The sequence below is a fragment of the Myotis nattereri genome (assembly GCF_964212035.1).
Source record: "Myotis nattereri genome assembly, chromosome: 4".
NCBI lineage: Eukaryota > Metazoa > Chordata > Mammalia > Chiroptera > Vespertilionidae > Myotis > Myotis nattereri.
In genome coordinates, this window is record NC_138079.1 from 103,426,399 (window position 1) to 103,442,042 (window position 15,644).

Genomic DNA, 15,644 nt, shown 5'->3' on the forward strand with positions numbered 1-15,644 from the left:
GCTTCACCTCTTCGATAAAAATAAAAAGTGGTTCATCACTTCCTAATGATAGCAGTTCTTCTGCTTGTGAGGATTCACAGAGCCCAATGCTAAGTGGGCTGGGCACTGCCTGTCTCCACCTGCAATACTAGTAGTTCCTTTATTGATGAGTGGAGTGATTCTCTTTTCTTATTTTGCCACAATAACTTTGAATGGGAAAGACTTTTAGGGGAAGATAAGAAAAGCGTAGAGTAGCAGCTCCAACCCATTGGTGCCTGCAGCATCTGAGAGCAACGCAGGCCGCTCATTTGTGGTTTCTGTGCAGGGAAAGTGGTTGTTTCTTGGGATCACAGCACATATCCACTCTTAATCAGGATTCCTTGATTAGAGTCTTTGCAAATACTTTAATTTCCAGATAAGAAAAGTGATTGCTTATGGTTGAGAAGAAAGGAAGTTGGTTTGTCCTTACTTCTGTGAAAATGATGGTCAAACACTTTGTCACCTCCCAGCTAACCCTTGACACAGATTTGGCCTAACCTAGGCACTGATGGTGTCTGCTTACGGAAGAGTGGAAGATGCTGTGTGTGGAGTGTGTGTGCGCATACACATGCCTGTGTGCGCTGCAGGTGATTTGGGGAGCATCCAACCTCACTCATGTCATCTGGAGCAGTCTGGTCCTGAGCCTTGGCATCTTCACCTTGCCCTGTGGTGATGCAAGTATCTTCTCAGCTCTGCTCAGTGGACGTTTAAACTCAAGACCAGGGCTGGGTGGGGGGTGCAGAGGAGGAGACTGGGCATCTTATGTCCAAGAAATTAAGGGAATGAGGGTACACAGGAGCCGCTTAGAGGGGCTCCTGCTGGCCAAGGCCTAGATAGCTGGAGCATCAGAGTTAGTGGCAGTGAAGTTGGAATCCATGCTGACATGCTGACATGCTGAATTAATTGAGAGTTTGATGAGGGACAAGATATTTTCATTGCTCCAAATAACTGCTCACAGTGGGGAGAAAGCAATTTTTGAGGAGGACTTGTGAGGCTCTCCTGAGTCGGGTCAGATACTGTCATCAGTGTTGGGACAGATGGACACTGCCCTGGCGAGGAGAGTGAGAAGGGTCCAGTGCCCCCAATGCCTCCTGCCAGGGAGGTCGCCAGGACACAGCCCAAGTTGCCATATTGCACAAGAATTGGACTCTATTGTCTGTTCAAACACCCCACTCCTTCCACGGTGTCCCCAGTGCCCTGGGGCTTGCCACCATGCCCACCTTCTTTCCCTGACTCCTTTCCCAGGACCCTCTAGAAGCACTGGACACCCCAACTTGCCCTTCTTCTTGGGTAAGGTCTCCTCAACTTGAGCACAGACCCCTGCCTAGTATTGGGCACCACCAGGCCTTCCACACCAACTTTTTTTTTAAAAGAAATATATTGATTGATTGATTGATTGATTGATTTCAGAAAGGAAGGGAGAGGGAAAGAGAAAAATATCAATGATGAGAGAATCATTGATTGGCTGCCTCCTACATGCCCTCTAGTGGGGATCGAACCCGAAACCTGTGCATGTGCCCCAACTGGGAATTGAGCCATGACCTCCTAGTTCATAGGTCAACACTCAACCACTGAGCTACACCAAACGGGCAACACACCAACTTTTTCCACCCCTGAAGCCTTGGCCTGTGCTGGCTTGCCGTCAGCCTCTTACCCTCTCCAGGCCTCTCAAAGGTTTCTATGGCTGTTGTGTGTGTTTTCCCCTCCAGGTCCCACGTGGTTCAGGGTTCAGGATCTGAAAGTGGAGCCGCACACAGATGAAAGAAAAGAGACAAGAGACATGAGATAATTTGGAAATATTGGGGAGTCAGGCAGGCAAGTCCAATTCGAGGAGAAGGACTTCCACCGATGCTAAGGCCTCACCAAGCTTTTATTGATCTTGGGATAGCCCCTAGGTAGGGAATTTCCAGTAACACACAAACTAGGTCATCAGTAGGCAATTTCCAATAATAGGCAGACTATCTTACCAACAAGGATTTACATGAGTTAAGGTGGGGAGGATTCTTCAGCTACCAGTATCTAGATTAACTGGGTGGTGCACAGCTCTGACCTTTGCTAGGGCTTCAAAGGTCACCAGCTTTTAGGGTCTCTACGCTTCTCAGCTAGTGAAGACAATAAATGGTCTTCGACATCTCCCCCTTATTTTTTCCTTTAAAAAATCTTGTATCTGTAGACCAGAAATAAACATATAAGAACAAAAAATGTTTTAAGTCCCAAATTCAATGTCCAACAGTTCTGAGTCCAAGTTTCAATATCTGACAGTTCATGTGTACATGCCAGCAATGATATGCTAGTTCTGGATGGTGGATAAATGGTGGTAATGCAGGTCCGACCCTCTCTGGTTTGGTCCTGGGCAACCTGCAGCAACGCACAGCTGCTGACTGCTAGCATGGCAAGGCATCTTCACCATCTCCATCTCTGAACTGTCTCTCCTGTCTTTGTGGCTGGAGCAATCTGGTCAGTTTCTCTCGGATCCATTGTTGCAGGAATCCACATGGTCTTGGAGCTATTCTCTGAAAATATACAAACATATTCTCGACCAAAGGTTAATAAAGGAAACCTTACTTGGGGTTTTTTCTTTAAAATGATCTTCCCCTGGCTTTCCTTGACATCATGTGTGTTTTCCTGGGTGTCTCGCTGTTAATTTAGTTACAGGATATTTTTCTTTACATGGTATTTTTCCACTATCCTCCCTTTTTTGATTTAATTATTAGGAGGCTTTTTGGAAAATTTATAATACAGTCTAGATAACTTTAAATTTTAATTTTTTGCACAAAAATATGACTGCTTTAGGTTCATTGCGTGTTAAGCAATTTTACCATGAAATGAAAATTTTGGTTAATACCTCTTGAATAATTACTTACTTTAATTAGCCAAATTTAATTAATCTGAAAACTTGTCTACTATTTTACTGTCAAATTTAATACACTAACATCAATCTTAGTTTACACTGTAAATATTAATGGAAAGGATTATTTTGCATCCTTGAGAAGGCCCTGAGTATTCCTGTTAGGCTGGATTTAGATATACAATAGCTGCTGTTAGCCAAGTCTCTTATCTGGGTCCCGATCTGAGCTGGGCCAAGTCTCTTTCTGTTATTTGGGTCCCGATCTGGGCTAGGCATGGGAAGCGATAAGCAGCCATGGGGGCAGGAGACATCCCTCAGAAGGGGCGAGTGTTCAAGCCCCTGCATAATTGGGGGAGGGTGAGGATCTGTGCCCCACCTCTGTTGACCCCCAAGTTCTCTCCTGAGGCCCCTCTGCAACTGTGCCTGTCTTAGGTCGTTCCTCCCTGAGGAATCTTACCTGTCTCTGGCTAACCAGCCATCCTCCAGGGCCACGCAGGGTGATGTGAGGTTCAGTTCTGTCTCCTTGTTCCTATGCCCCTGTGGCCTCCATGCTCAGCAACTGCCTTTGGATCCCCTCGCCTGCTGGCAGGGCCCCAGCATTGATCATGGGGTACCCAGGTTTCTTCTCCAGAGAGGGCCCAGCTCACACCATTGGGCGAGAGACAGATTCATGGTACCAGCCACCATGACCTCAGCAAGAACAGAGAACTCAGGCAACGGCTGTGGGCAATTGTATTGTGAGAAGAGGAACCCTCTTGGCAAAAAGGACAAGAGGCCAATATAGAATGCTCAAGTGCCTTCCCAGGGGGCCTTCCACACAGTGGAAGGGATTAAATCCTTTAATGTCCTTATTAAATTGCTGCCAAACATTCAAAGAATTAGTTTGTAAGTTTGGGATAAATGTACAATATGCTGTTGTAAAATATCAAAAATTATTAATGATATTGTAGAATAATACCATGTAATGATATTCTTTGCTCTAGGTCATGGTAATTCAATTTTAAAATGGCTGTCTAAAGGTTTGGAATGAGGAACCTGGTTTGCAAAAAGAAAAGAGCAGTTTACAGAAGCAGAAACAGCATACTACCTAAATTACAGTTTTGGGTAAACACATTATCTAGAGTCCTTGGGTAACCTGGGTTAAACTTAGGCATGTAATCTAAATCACAGTTTTGGGTCTAGGGCCCTTGGGTGACCTGGGTTAAACTTAGGCACTTTATCTAAATTACAGTTTTGGGTCTCCGGAACACTTAGTCAACAAGGACACTTTAACTGGAGCCCTCTGACCTTGGGATAACTGTGCTGTCCTTCCCAGGTAAAGGAAAATGCGCTTTCTAAAACCAGTATGAAACTATGGTTTTTACCTGAGATAACTGTTACCATACTTGACTTTACCGTGCCCCAGGTGGTCTCTGGGCTGCTTGTTGTCTGGCTTATCCTCCTCCTGTTTCTCATCTTCAGTGGACTGTTTGGAGTCACTGCTCTCTGTGGCTGAAGTAGTTGATTGTTTGCAGCTGCATGGTGTGGCTCCAGGCGCAAGGTCCTCATTAGTTTGGCTAGTTTCTCTCTTGGATCCCTGTTGTAGTTTAATATTTCTAGCAGGAATCCACACGGGTTTAGAAAAATTCTCTGGGAATATATAAGCTACCCTCTGCCGAAGGGTAATAATGGGTCAGGTCCCTTCCATAAACCAGATTCCAGATCCTTCCATTTAACTAGACCATTTTCTTTTGTTTTATTCTGACACCAATGTAGCTCCATAGGTGTCTTTCCATCAGCATCACAAGTGAAAAAATTTAAAGTAATTAAGGCTTGGTGCAGCCTACCCGTAGGTGATTTCTCCATCATCTCTCCTTTTTGTTTTTCAAGTTGGAATTTTAGCCGCTGATGCTGTTGTTCAATAATGGCCTGTCCTTGGGAATTATATGGTATTCCTGTAATGTGCTGAATTTTCCACCTTTTACAAAATTCCTGGAAATGACAGCTTGTATAAGCAGGTCCATTATCAGTTTTAATAATCTTTGGAATCCCCATGACGGCAAAAGCAGCTAGGCAATGATTAATAACCTGTTTTGCCGTTTCTCCTGTAGATGCCGTAGCCCATAGGACTTTTGAAAAGGTATCTACAGAGACATGCAATGCCCCAAGACATCCAAAAGGAGTATAATGTGTCACATTCATTTGCCAGATATGGTCCCTTAGCAAACCTCTAGGGTTGACTCCTGTGTTAGGCCCTTGAGGTAGATGTAACATGCAAGTGGGACATTCCTTGATAATCTGTTTTGCTTTCTGTCCAGTGATTGAGAATTGTTTGGACAACATTTTAGCAGGCTGATGTAAAAGCTGATGATATTCTGAGGCCTCTTTTAATAAAGCAACCAATTGATCAGCATGTGTATTTCCCTTAGTTAATGGGCCAGGTAATACACTGTGAGCCCTGATGTGAGTGATATAAAAAGGGTATTTTCTCTGCTGCACAATCTGTTGAACATGTTTAAATAGTAAGAATAAACTTTGGTCACTAAGCCATTTCAACCGGGCAGTTTCAATTCTATTTACTAGGCCCGAAGCATAAGAGGAATCAGAAATTATGTTAACAGGCTGTTGGAAATCTTGCAACGCAGCCTCAATAGCTTCTAATTCAATTCTTTGCACAGAAGTATGACTGGTCAGTATGACTCGGTCTGAATTTATAGTATGATAGGCGGCTTTCCCATTTTATGATCCATCAGTAAAATCAGTTAAAGCTCCAGGAATTGGTTCCTGCCTAGTATTTTTTGGTATAATGATGGAGGTCTTATACAAAAATTGTAGTAGTTTATCTTTTAATAGGTGACAGCTAAGTTCCCCTGAATATCCACTTAACCCAATTTGCCAATTTATATCAGTCTGAAATAACATTTCTAATTGCTTCCCAGTGAGGGGAAGATAGATGCATTTTGGTTCTTCTCCTCTAAGCTGCCTGCAACGCTTTCTAAGCTGATATATCAATTGAGCCATCAGTTCTACATAAATAATAGCAGTTTTAGATGACTGATGCCCTAGGTGGACCCATTCAATAATAGCGGGAGAGTATTTTGGAAGATGACTCCAGTGGGACTATTTGCAGTATGGTTAAGCTGTCCCAATAAAGGCAATTCAGGCTGTACCTGTGCCACTTGGGCTGAGGATATCGCCTGCTCAATTCTTAGCAACTCCTTTCTGGCGTCATCTGTTAGTGTTCTGGGTGAGGAAAAGTTAGAATCACCCCTAAGTATATCAAATAAACTTGTCATTTCTCCCGTAGAGATTTTTAGGTAAGGTCTTAACCAATTAATGTTCCCTAATAATTTCTGAAAGTCATTTAAAGTTTTAAGGCAATCTTTTCTTAGTTCCACCTTTTGCAGCCTAATGCATTGGTTTTCAGTTATGGTTCCTGTGAGGTGGCTCAGAAAAGCAGGGAAGAGAACAAAGAGAACCGGGTGAATCAGAAAGAAAAGGAGAAGTTTATTTGTGTTCTCAGGCGAGACCCACTGGCCCAGGGAGGGAGGGGCATCTTTTTATTCAGGTGTTTGGTGGGGGGGGGGGGGGGGCCTGAACTGAGGAAGTCTCTGCCGCAGGGATCATCAGGGCATTCAACTGAGGAAGTCTCATCTGCAGGGGGTGGGCGGGATATTCAGGAAGAAGTCCGTATCTGTGTGGGGGTATGTGGATTCAGAGAGGAGAAGCTGGTAACTGTGTCTGGCACGTTGATCTGTGAGAAATTCCAGGGGGAGTCCATTGTCTCATCACATGTCTGCATGTATCTGATCCTGGGCTCTCTCCGACCTAACAGTTCCCAGATATTTAAAAGGTGTCTCATGCCAAAACCGGTTTGGCTCAGTGGATAGAGCGTCGGCCTGCGGACTGAAAGGTCCCGGGCTCGATTCCGGTCAAGGGCATGTACCTGGGTTGCCGGCATATCCCCAGTGGGAGATGTGCAGGAGGCAGCTGATCGATGTTTCTAACTCTCTCTCTCCCTTCCTCTCTGTAAAAAATCAATAAAATATATTAAAAAATAAAAATAAAAGGTGTCTCTTTCTGTACCTTTTCTGGAGCAATTTTTAAACCCCATTTAGGAAGCTCCTTTTCTAATTGGAAAAATATTTCCAAAGCCGGCTCTTCCCGTGGACTTGCTAAGAGCAAGTCATCCATGTAATGAATAATGTAATATCGGGAATATCTGTCCCTTAAAGGCTGAACAGCTTGAGCCACATATTTTTGGCACAAGGTAGGGCTATTGGCCATTCCTTGAGGCAAAACTTTCCACTGATATCTCCTCATGGGCTCTATATTATTAATAGATGGCACTGAAAAGGCAAATCTTTGTTTATCTTGAGGTGCCAAGGGAATGGTGAAAAAACAATCCTTAAGATCTACTACTATGAGAGACCAGTTTAAAGGGATTTGTGAAGGCGCTGGGCGTCCAGGTTGCAAAGCTCCCATAGTATGCATAGTAGCATTAACTGCTTTAAGATCATGTATCAATCGCCATTTCCCTGCCACCTTAGATATAATAAATATAGGGGTATTCCAAGGGCTATTGGAAGGCTCTGCATGACCATTTCTCCTTGGTTAATGGCCACTGATCCACCCATACAGGTTTATCATCTTTCCATTGAATAGGATCAGCATGGGGGCGAGGAGACTGAGCAGTGACCACTCCTAAAAAGGTTGATATCCTGGTCTTCCTGGGTTTTCTACGCCTTGACCAGTCTGATATCCCATCGGAGTTATAAACTGCTGTCCTTTGCCGGTAATAATACAAGCTTGTAAACCTTCTAAGACATCCCGGCCCCATAAATTGACTGCAATTCCAGAGACAGTGTAGGGCTGAAACCATCCTGTCTGTCCTTCCTCATCTTGCCACCTTAAGACTGCAGCACTATGTTGTGTGTTATCAGGAACTCCTACCCCCCTAATTGAGTCATAGCTTCTACCATGGACCAACTTGGAGGCCAGAATTCTTTGCTGATAACGCTGACATCCGCCCCAGTGTCTACTAGGCCTTTAAACATTTTTCCTTCTATTCTCAAATTAATCATAGGACAGGTTTTGCTAATTTCCTGAATCCAATAGATGTCTGAGCTTCCAAACCCTTGCGCTCCTCTTTTCCTGTTTATAGCCTCGCCTTGCTGAACATAAGGTAAAAGTAGTATCTGAGCAATTCTTTGTCCTGGAGTAATTTGCATAATATGATTACATTCTAATATTACTTTAATCTCTCCCTCATAGTCTGAATCTATGACCCCAGGCAAAACAGTTAATCCTTTCAGAGTGTTTCCACTCCTCCCTAAAATTAATCCTAAAGTTCCCGGTGGCACAGGTCCCCAGATTCCTGTAGGAACAGCTTGCCGAGCCATATCGGGGGTCAAAGTGACCGCTATAGTACTGTTAAGATCTAGACCCGCGCTTCCTGGAGTGGCCCCAATCAGAGTCCACTGTGGGCTTTGCAGGGAGATCTCCCCTTTTAATGATGGGGCTGGGGGTGGCCCCGCTGACCGTTTCCCTGCGGTTGGCCATACCCTGTGTTTTGATCTAACGCCGCCTATTTTTGTAGAATCTCAATTTACAATGGCTGGCCCAATGGTAGCCCTTCTGGCACCTAGGACACAGAGAGGTTAGATCTGTGTTGATCAGCTCAGGAGGTGGGAAGTTCGCGCCTTTCCCTAGAGCGCCTCCTTGTGTCCTTCTTAGGTGCCTTCATTCTTTTCTAAAATGTCCTGTTTTTCCACAGTTATGACACCTTTTATTTTCTACCGTTACAGCGGCAGCGAGTAAATTCGCTTGAAAAGTGCCTGACCCCACATTCTGACATGCTCGAATCATTTCTGTAATGGTACTACCTTTTCTCAGAGGCATCAGGCATTTCTTACAATCATCATTGGCGTTTTCATAAGCTAATTGCTGAATTAAAATGTCTCCTGCTATCTCATGTTGAATTTGTCGTCTCACTGCTCGAGTGAGACGAGCCACAAAATCAGAAAATGATTCTAAAGGCCCCTGTAAACATTTACTAAAAACTCCCTCAGAGTCCCCTTTTGCTGGTAAAGCCCACCACGCTTTCCTTCCACAAGCTCTAATTTGCTCATATGCTAGTTGCTCATAATTTAACTGGGTTTGTTCGTCATTATAATGTCCCAGTCCTGCTCGCATTTCATAAGTTATTTGAGCATTCAGCCCGCGGTTTGTATGGGCTTGCTCCTGGCATTTCTCCAGAAATTCTCCTTTCCATAGTAAATAATCTCCTCCATCCAGAGTTGCACGAGCTAGAGAATACCAATCATGAGGAATTAAGAATGCATCAGAAATATTATTCATAATTTCTCCTGTAAAAGGAGCCGTTGGACCATTTTGAACTACACTTTCACGTAAGGCCTTTATCATTTTAAAGTCAATTTTTACATGGTGTCTTATTATGTGATTCGGGAGCTGTGGGTCGGCTGTCTCCATGATTGGAAAAGCAAGCCTTTCTTCTACCTGTATGTCCTTCAATCCTTCTCTGATGGCTTTTTGCACAGGTGATTCCATTAACTATGAATTAGCCATTTCAGGATAAGGACATGGAGGTGAAGGTGGAGAGGGCCGTGAAGGACATTTCTCCAATTTTTCTTCCTGCTTCTCTCTAGGAGGAGCGGAGGGAACCAGTCGAGGAGGCTCCTCCTCAGCCTCTCTAAGAGGCTCTAGCAAACGCAATATTATGTTCCCCATGGAAAAATAGTTTTTTGAGATAAGTTTTTTCTTTCTGCTGACCTTTTCTTCAAGTTCTGACTAACTTTTTGGCAACTTTTAAGATCTAACGTACCTTTTTCAAGAAACCAAGGGTTATGTTCTATAATAACACGCAAAAAAAAACTATAAGAGATTGCCTTCTAAAATTTTTAACACTTTAAGCATTCAAATCAAAAGTCTATAATAAAGTTTCCGACTTTTTAAAGCCGAATCTACTTTTTTTTAGCTGAATCCTGCCCAATTTAGCCTGGTATGGAAAAACATTCCCACACCGCCTACAGCTCCGGACTACTGTAGCTGATTGTGGCCGTCTGTGTGCGGTGAAATATCCCCCTACCATTTTACGGTGAACCTTCCTACCTTTAAGGTGAATTCTTTGTTCTTCACCTTGCCGGTGAAACCTTGGTTTTTACCTTCACTTCCAGATTTCCCGACGGGCGCCAGATGTGTGTGTTTTCCCCTCCAGGTCCCGTGTGGTTCAGGGTTCAGGATCTGAAAGCGGAGCCGCACACAGATGAAAGAAAAGAGACAAGAGACATGAGATAATTTGGAAATATTGGGGAGTCAGGCGGGCAAGTCCAATTCGAGGAGAAGGACTTCCACCGATGCTAAGGCCTCACCAAGCTTTTATTGATCTTGGGATAGCCCCTAGGTAGGGAATTTCCAGTAACACACAAACTAGGTCATCAGTAGGCAATTTCCAATAATAGGCCGACTATCTTATCAACAAGGATTTACATGAGTTAAGGTGGGGAGGATTCTTCAGCTACCAGTGTCTAGATTAACTGGGTGGTGCACAGCTCCGACCTTTGCTAGGGCTTCAAAGGTCACCAGCTTTTAGGGTCTCTACGCTTCTCAGCTAGTGAAGACAATAAATGGTCTCCGACATATGGCCGCCTCTGAATCCATTGTGGTCAGCAGCAGCCCTACACATGGACATTTGTTTCTGAGCCCTTCACATATTTTTCTTATCATCTTAAAAGTTTCTGTGGTTTTAGGTGTTTTTACTCCTGTTTTGCAGATGAGGAACAGGTATGCAAAGTCGAAAATGTTAGGTTAGGTGGCTCAGGAGGTGGCGCAAGAAAGAGAGAGTCCAGTGAATTAGAAAAGAAAGGAAAGGAAAAAGTTTATTTCTGCGTCTCGCGGAGACCCACGTACCCCAAGGACAGGGCAGTGGATTCACGCCAACAGGGAGGGGGGCGTTTTTTTTATACTGAGGTTGGGTGAGGGGCAGGGACATGAGCTGAGGTATTCAGTTGAGGAAGTTTCAGCTGCAGGGGGTCAGCCAGGTATTCAGGAATGAGTCAGTATCTGTGTGGAAGTCGTGGATTCAGGGAGAAGCCTGTATCTGTGTCTGGCACACTGATCTGTGAGAAATTCCAGGGGAAGTCCATTGTCTCATCATATGTATCCGATCCTGGGCTCTCTCTGACCTAACCGAGAACTATTCCCAGAGCTTTCACCATGAGTCTTTTCTCTTTGCCATGTTCCACGTCTGAAGGCCAGGGTTCTAAATAGCCACTGTCCACCCACAGAGGTCAGAAATCCTGTACCACCCTGTGCCCAGGCCACCTCTTTCTTCCACCTGTCCTCCTGCATTATCTGAGGCCTCTCCAGACCTTCCTCCTCCTCGGTCCTCCCTCACTTATATCTTGGTGGCTTAGATTTTTTTTTAATCCTCACTCGATATTTTTTCCCTTGATTTTTAAAAAATATATTTTTATTGATTTCAGAGAGGAAGGGAAAGGGAGAGAGAGAAACATCGATGATGAGAGAGAATCATTGATCAGCTGCTTCCTGCACACCCCCCACTGGGGATCGAGCCCACAACCCAGGTGTGTGCCCTTGACCAGAATCGAACCTGGGACCTTTCCGTCGATAGGCCAATGCTCTATCCACTGAGCCAAACCACCGAGGGCTTCCTTTGATTTTTTTAAAGAAAATGGAAGGGAGGGAGGATTGGGGGAAGAGGGTGAGAGGGAGAGATGGATATGAAAGAGACACATTGATTGGTTGCTTCTGCTCACACCCCAACTCAGGGTGGGAATCGAGCCTGCAACTGAGGTATGTGCCCTTGACTGGGAATCGAACCCACAGCCCTTCAGTCCTTGGGCCGACGCTCTAACCAGTTACTGAGAAAAACTGGCCAGGGCAGTGATTTAGATTTTTATAACATGTTTTGTTAAGGATATTGGGACAGCTGGTGAAATTGGAATAAGATGTGCTAGGTAGGTTACAGTATTATATCAGGGTTCTTTTTTTCTTTTTGCTTTTTTAAATAATTGACCTATTGTAGGTATAAGAATGTCCTGGGTTAATGTTAAATACACTCTAAAGTGTTTAAGAGTAGACAGGCATCATATGTGCAATTTGTTCTTGACTGGCTCAGAGAAGTGTGTATGAGAATGACAGTGTGAGAGAAAGGTCAGCAGTCAGGGAATCTGGGACAGAAGCCCTTGTGCTATTCCTGCAACTGTTTTAAATTTGACATTACTTCAAAATAAAGCTACCCCCTCCCCCCAAAAAAGCTATACAGTGCATCACTATAAAATACATTGCAGAATTATATTCCTTGAAAAGGGAAGTCCTTCATAGTCCTGCCTTTCCCCCTGATTTTTTTCCTATACCATGAATTTTATGTTTCCCAACCCTGCAACAGCCTGATCCACGTACATCTAAGCACCAGAGGCTGCTGCCCTCTGGTGTGCAGGGTGGTCACTGCAGGGAGCAGATGGGTCCTGCCTGTGGGCTGCATCTCCTGCCTCTCGCTCCTCTGTGGTCTTTGCAGCTCCGGGCCAGTGATTTTAGGAGGCCTATTTGGGTCCGGCTTGAAGGCCCTCTGTGCAGGGCACACTCACAGGCCCTTGCTGAGCACTGCCCTGCTGACCTGACCCAGGAGACCAAGTTCTGCCCTGCTCAGTGTCTCTGACTCTTTGACCGCGGGAGGCGGTGCTCCATTCTCAGCCCTGGATCGGGGCCTGGGTGAAGGAGGGATTTAGTCTGACAAGAATAGGGGGCAGTGAGGAGATTAATTCCCAGGTAAAAGGGGGGAAAATAAACACTCACTTGAAAATAAAATTCAGATTTAACATTATCTTCTCCCACCCCAAAAGTGCTTGAATGCCACCTTGGCGCAGAGAACAGTAGTTCAAAGCTGTTCCTGGCCGACTAATGAGCAGTGTCTCCTTGCAGCGTACTTACCGAATACCAAAGGAAATTCGCGTGGAGCCCCAGAAGTTCGCTGCGGAGCTCATCCACCGCCTGGAGGCTGTTCAGCGGACTCGGGAGGCAGAGGAGAAGCTAGAGGAGCGGCTGAAGCGGGTGCGGATGGTGAGTAGGCTTCAGTCAGGGAGGCCACGCAGATCGTGGTTTCCAGGTTATTTTATTACAGCTTCAGGCCCTGAGGGGCCCCCTCCAGGTTTTCCCAGAGCCCCCTTCCCCCCACTTGACTGCACACTGGCTCCTGACATGCTTTGACCTGGCCTGATGGTTAGCCAAGGCACGCTTTCCTACGACATCTACCCCCTCTAAAGCCCCCACCCCTTGTTCCCAGCCTGGGCTTTCTCCCTGGGAAGAGGTCCTTATGGCTGGGCCCTGAATGTGGGCCTGGGGAGCGACCAGCAGGTGTCAGCTGTGGCCTTGGTTGCCAGGGTTGGGGGTATTTTTTTCCACCTGCTTGTGGGAAGAGAGTTAAGAGGGAGGCCAAGGCAACTCTCAGCTGTCGTCCCCAAAGTAGGCACCACACAGAGGCAACACCAGCTCAGCTCAGGGAGATTTGGCACAGGACATGTCCAAAGTGCGGACTAACCAGCTTCTCCTTTCACCCCAGGACCAGTTTCCTTCCTGCTGCCCTCTTGGTGCCTCAGGCTCATTCCCCTCTACCAAGGCCCTCCATGCCAGACACCTGACCCATGCATGAGCACGCGTGCCTTGCTGGCCATGTCTCCAACACCCCACAGGCCCCCTTGGCATGTGGAGCTGAAATTTCCCTTGAGTGCTGGTGGATGGAGGCCCCTCACAAGCACCTCTGTGTCCTGGGCCACATGCGTCTGTGCAGAGCAGAGCATGCCTGTGGCAGGAGGGCCCACAGCTCCCACTTGTCACCTCAGAGCATAGAATGGCTTAGGTTTGGATGTAGGCTTCTGTTTATTTTGTCTACTGACCTGTAGCCTCACTTGATGAAGTGTTGAATGCTAAGAATTTAATATTTGTAATTCATTGCTTAAATGCCTTTCTGCCCATAACTGCTGAAGAGATACCTTGCTTTTGTTGTCCCGGGTGTCATTCTATAAGATTCATTTCCATACACATTCAAGGGCGTCAGTGCTGGGACATCAGTAACCGGTGTGCCCCTGGAGTGAGGCCTTCCCTATGCACCTTGCACTTCCTAGCTTGTTGAACTTTATTCACTGAACCCAGTCCCTCCTGAATTCCATGAGCCTCCATGTCGCTGGTAGACAGGCTTTTGCTTTTCTCTTAGCAGGTAGGAATTACCTGCTGGAGGTAAATGGTCACCACCAAGTAAGTGGTTGTCTTCCATTCTTTTCTAAATATTTCCTGCTCAATACCTGAAACTCAAAAATGTGATGTTTCTTGAAGGAATTATTTCTCTACCCGATCACCTAATATCCCTATTTAAAATACAGTACATGAGCCCTCCTCAGACCCCATCAGAACCCCTTGGGAGGGGCTTGCTCTCTCACTTTACATGTCCCCAGATGAGTTCTGTGCCCCTGAAGCTGGATACACTGCCATAAGGGTAGACGTGGGACAGAGCAGATGGTCACTGCACGTAGGGAATCCTGCTGGCTGTGCCTTGCAGCTATGATCCTGGGTTCCGGAGCGCCTTTACATGACGCTCAGCTTCCAACCAAAGGGCATGGCTCCTCCCATCTTTCCCCACATCAAGACATCAGGTAGATTTCAAATAGCATAGCAGAACCTGAGATTCATGTTCTGATATGAACATGGTACCAGGAAGGCAAACCTGAGAGTAACAGTGGTGATTTCTAGGAAGGAATGTGCATGGAAGTATTTTTAAGCGCTCATGCACCTACACAAGTAAATTTTTCTTACCAGCATCCTTTCCTCCTCCCCTCATGGTGATTGGGTGACCCTCACTCTGGCAGAGCAGGTGCCAGCTATCCTCCCCACAGTTCCCACAATTCAGTGAACTGTCCAAGGTCACTCAACAGGGCACCCGCCATGCTGGGTTCTCGTGTGAAGGCGAGGGTGAGACTTCTTTGACCTAGAGGGAGAGGCTCTCAGGAGCCGGTCAGGGAGAGGCCGTCTGATGGGAGCCAGGGACACCTAGTGTGCACTCACTGAGGCCAGCTCTTTCTCAGTGCCCATCAGAGCCTTATTGAGTAGTTGAAGGAATAGTTAGGAGCATAGTTTCAGCATTTTAATAGCCTTCTCTGAACAAATAAATGCAGGGAACAGAGTCACTATGAAATATGGAATATTTTAGCAGGAGGTAAATCCCGAATTGCATGTTGTGACAAAGCTGGTGTCTTCATTTGTTTAGCACAGTGTTTCAATGGGCACCAGCTCTTTGTGTGAGGGGTCCCCTGAACATGTCATAGTTAACAACTCTTAAAACAAATGTGCTCATTAAATAATGTGTGTAATGTTTCTTAAATGGAATCTCAGAAAGGAAGAATTCACCACCTTTTTACTATATGATTGAGTTATTATAATTGTTTTGTCAAGTTTTTAGTTTTGGCTCAGTGGCTGTGTGTGTTCGTGGTCCCGGCAGGTCAACCTTTTGGGCGAGACATTGTGAAGGCAGCTGTGGCTGTGGGTGTTCTGTGTGTTTTTCTGATGTCTGACTCAGATGTTTTTTTCTCTGTGGTGTCCCTGGCAGGTGCAAGGCGGCTGTGTCTGGAGCCACTACCAGCTCTCAGGACAGGGGTTGGACCCAGCTGCCAACACCCAGTGGTGTTCTTTAACAGAAATGTTCAAATGAACAGCCCTTTGTATGTCTCCATTGTCAGTTTAGGAGCTAATCAGCAGGCACCTGGCCTCA

The 15,644-nt window shown here is 45.7% G+C and overlaps 1 protein-coding gene across 2 annotated transcripts in view; it reads left to right on the forward strand.

Annotated features, from left to right (window-relative positions):
* AXIN1 (axin 1) overlaps positions 1–15,644 on the forward strand; it is a 78,312-nt gene that overhangs the window by 51,679 nt on the left and 10,989 nt on the right. For both annotated transcript variants that reach the window (XM_081089542.1, XM_081089543.1), the window contains exon 4: positions 12,809–12,946. In XM_081089542.1, the coding sequence (XP_080945668.1) occupies positions 12,809–12,946 (138 nt within the window). The remainder of the gene's footprint in view (positions 1–12,808; positions 12,947–15,644) is intronic.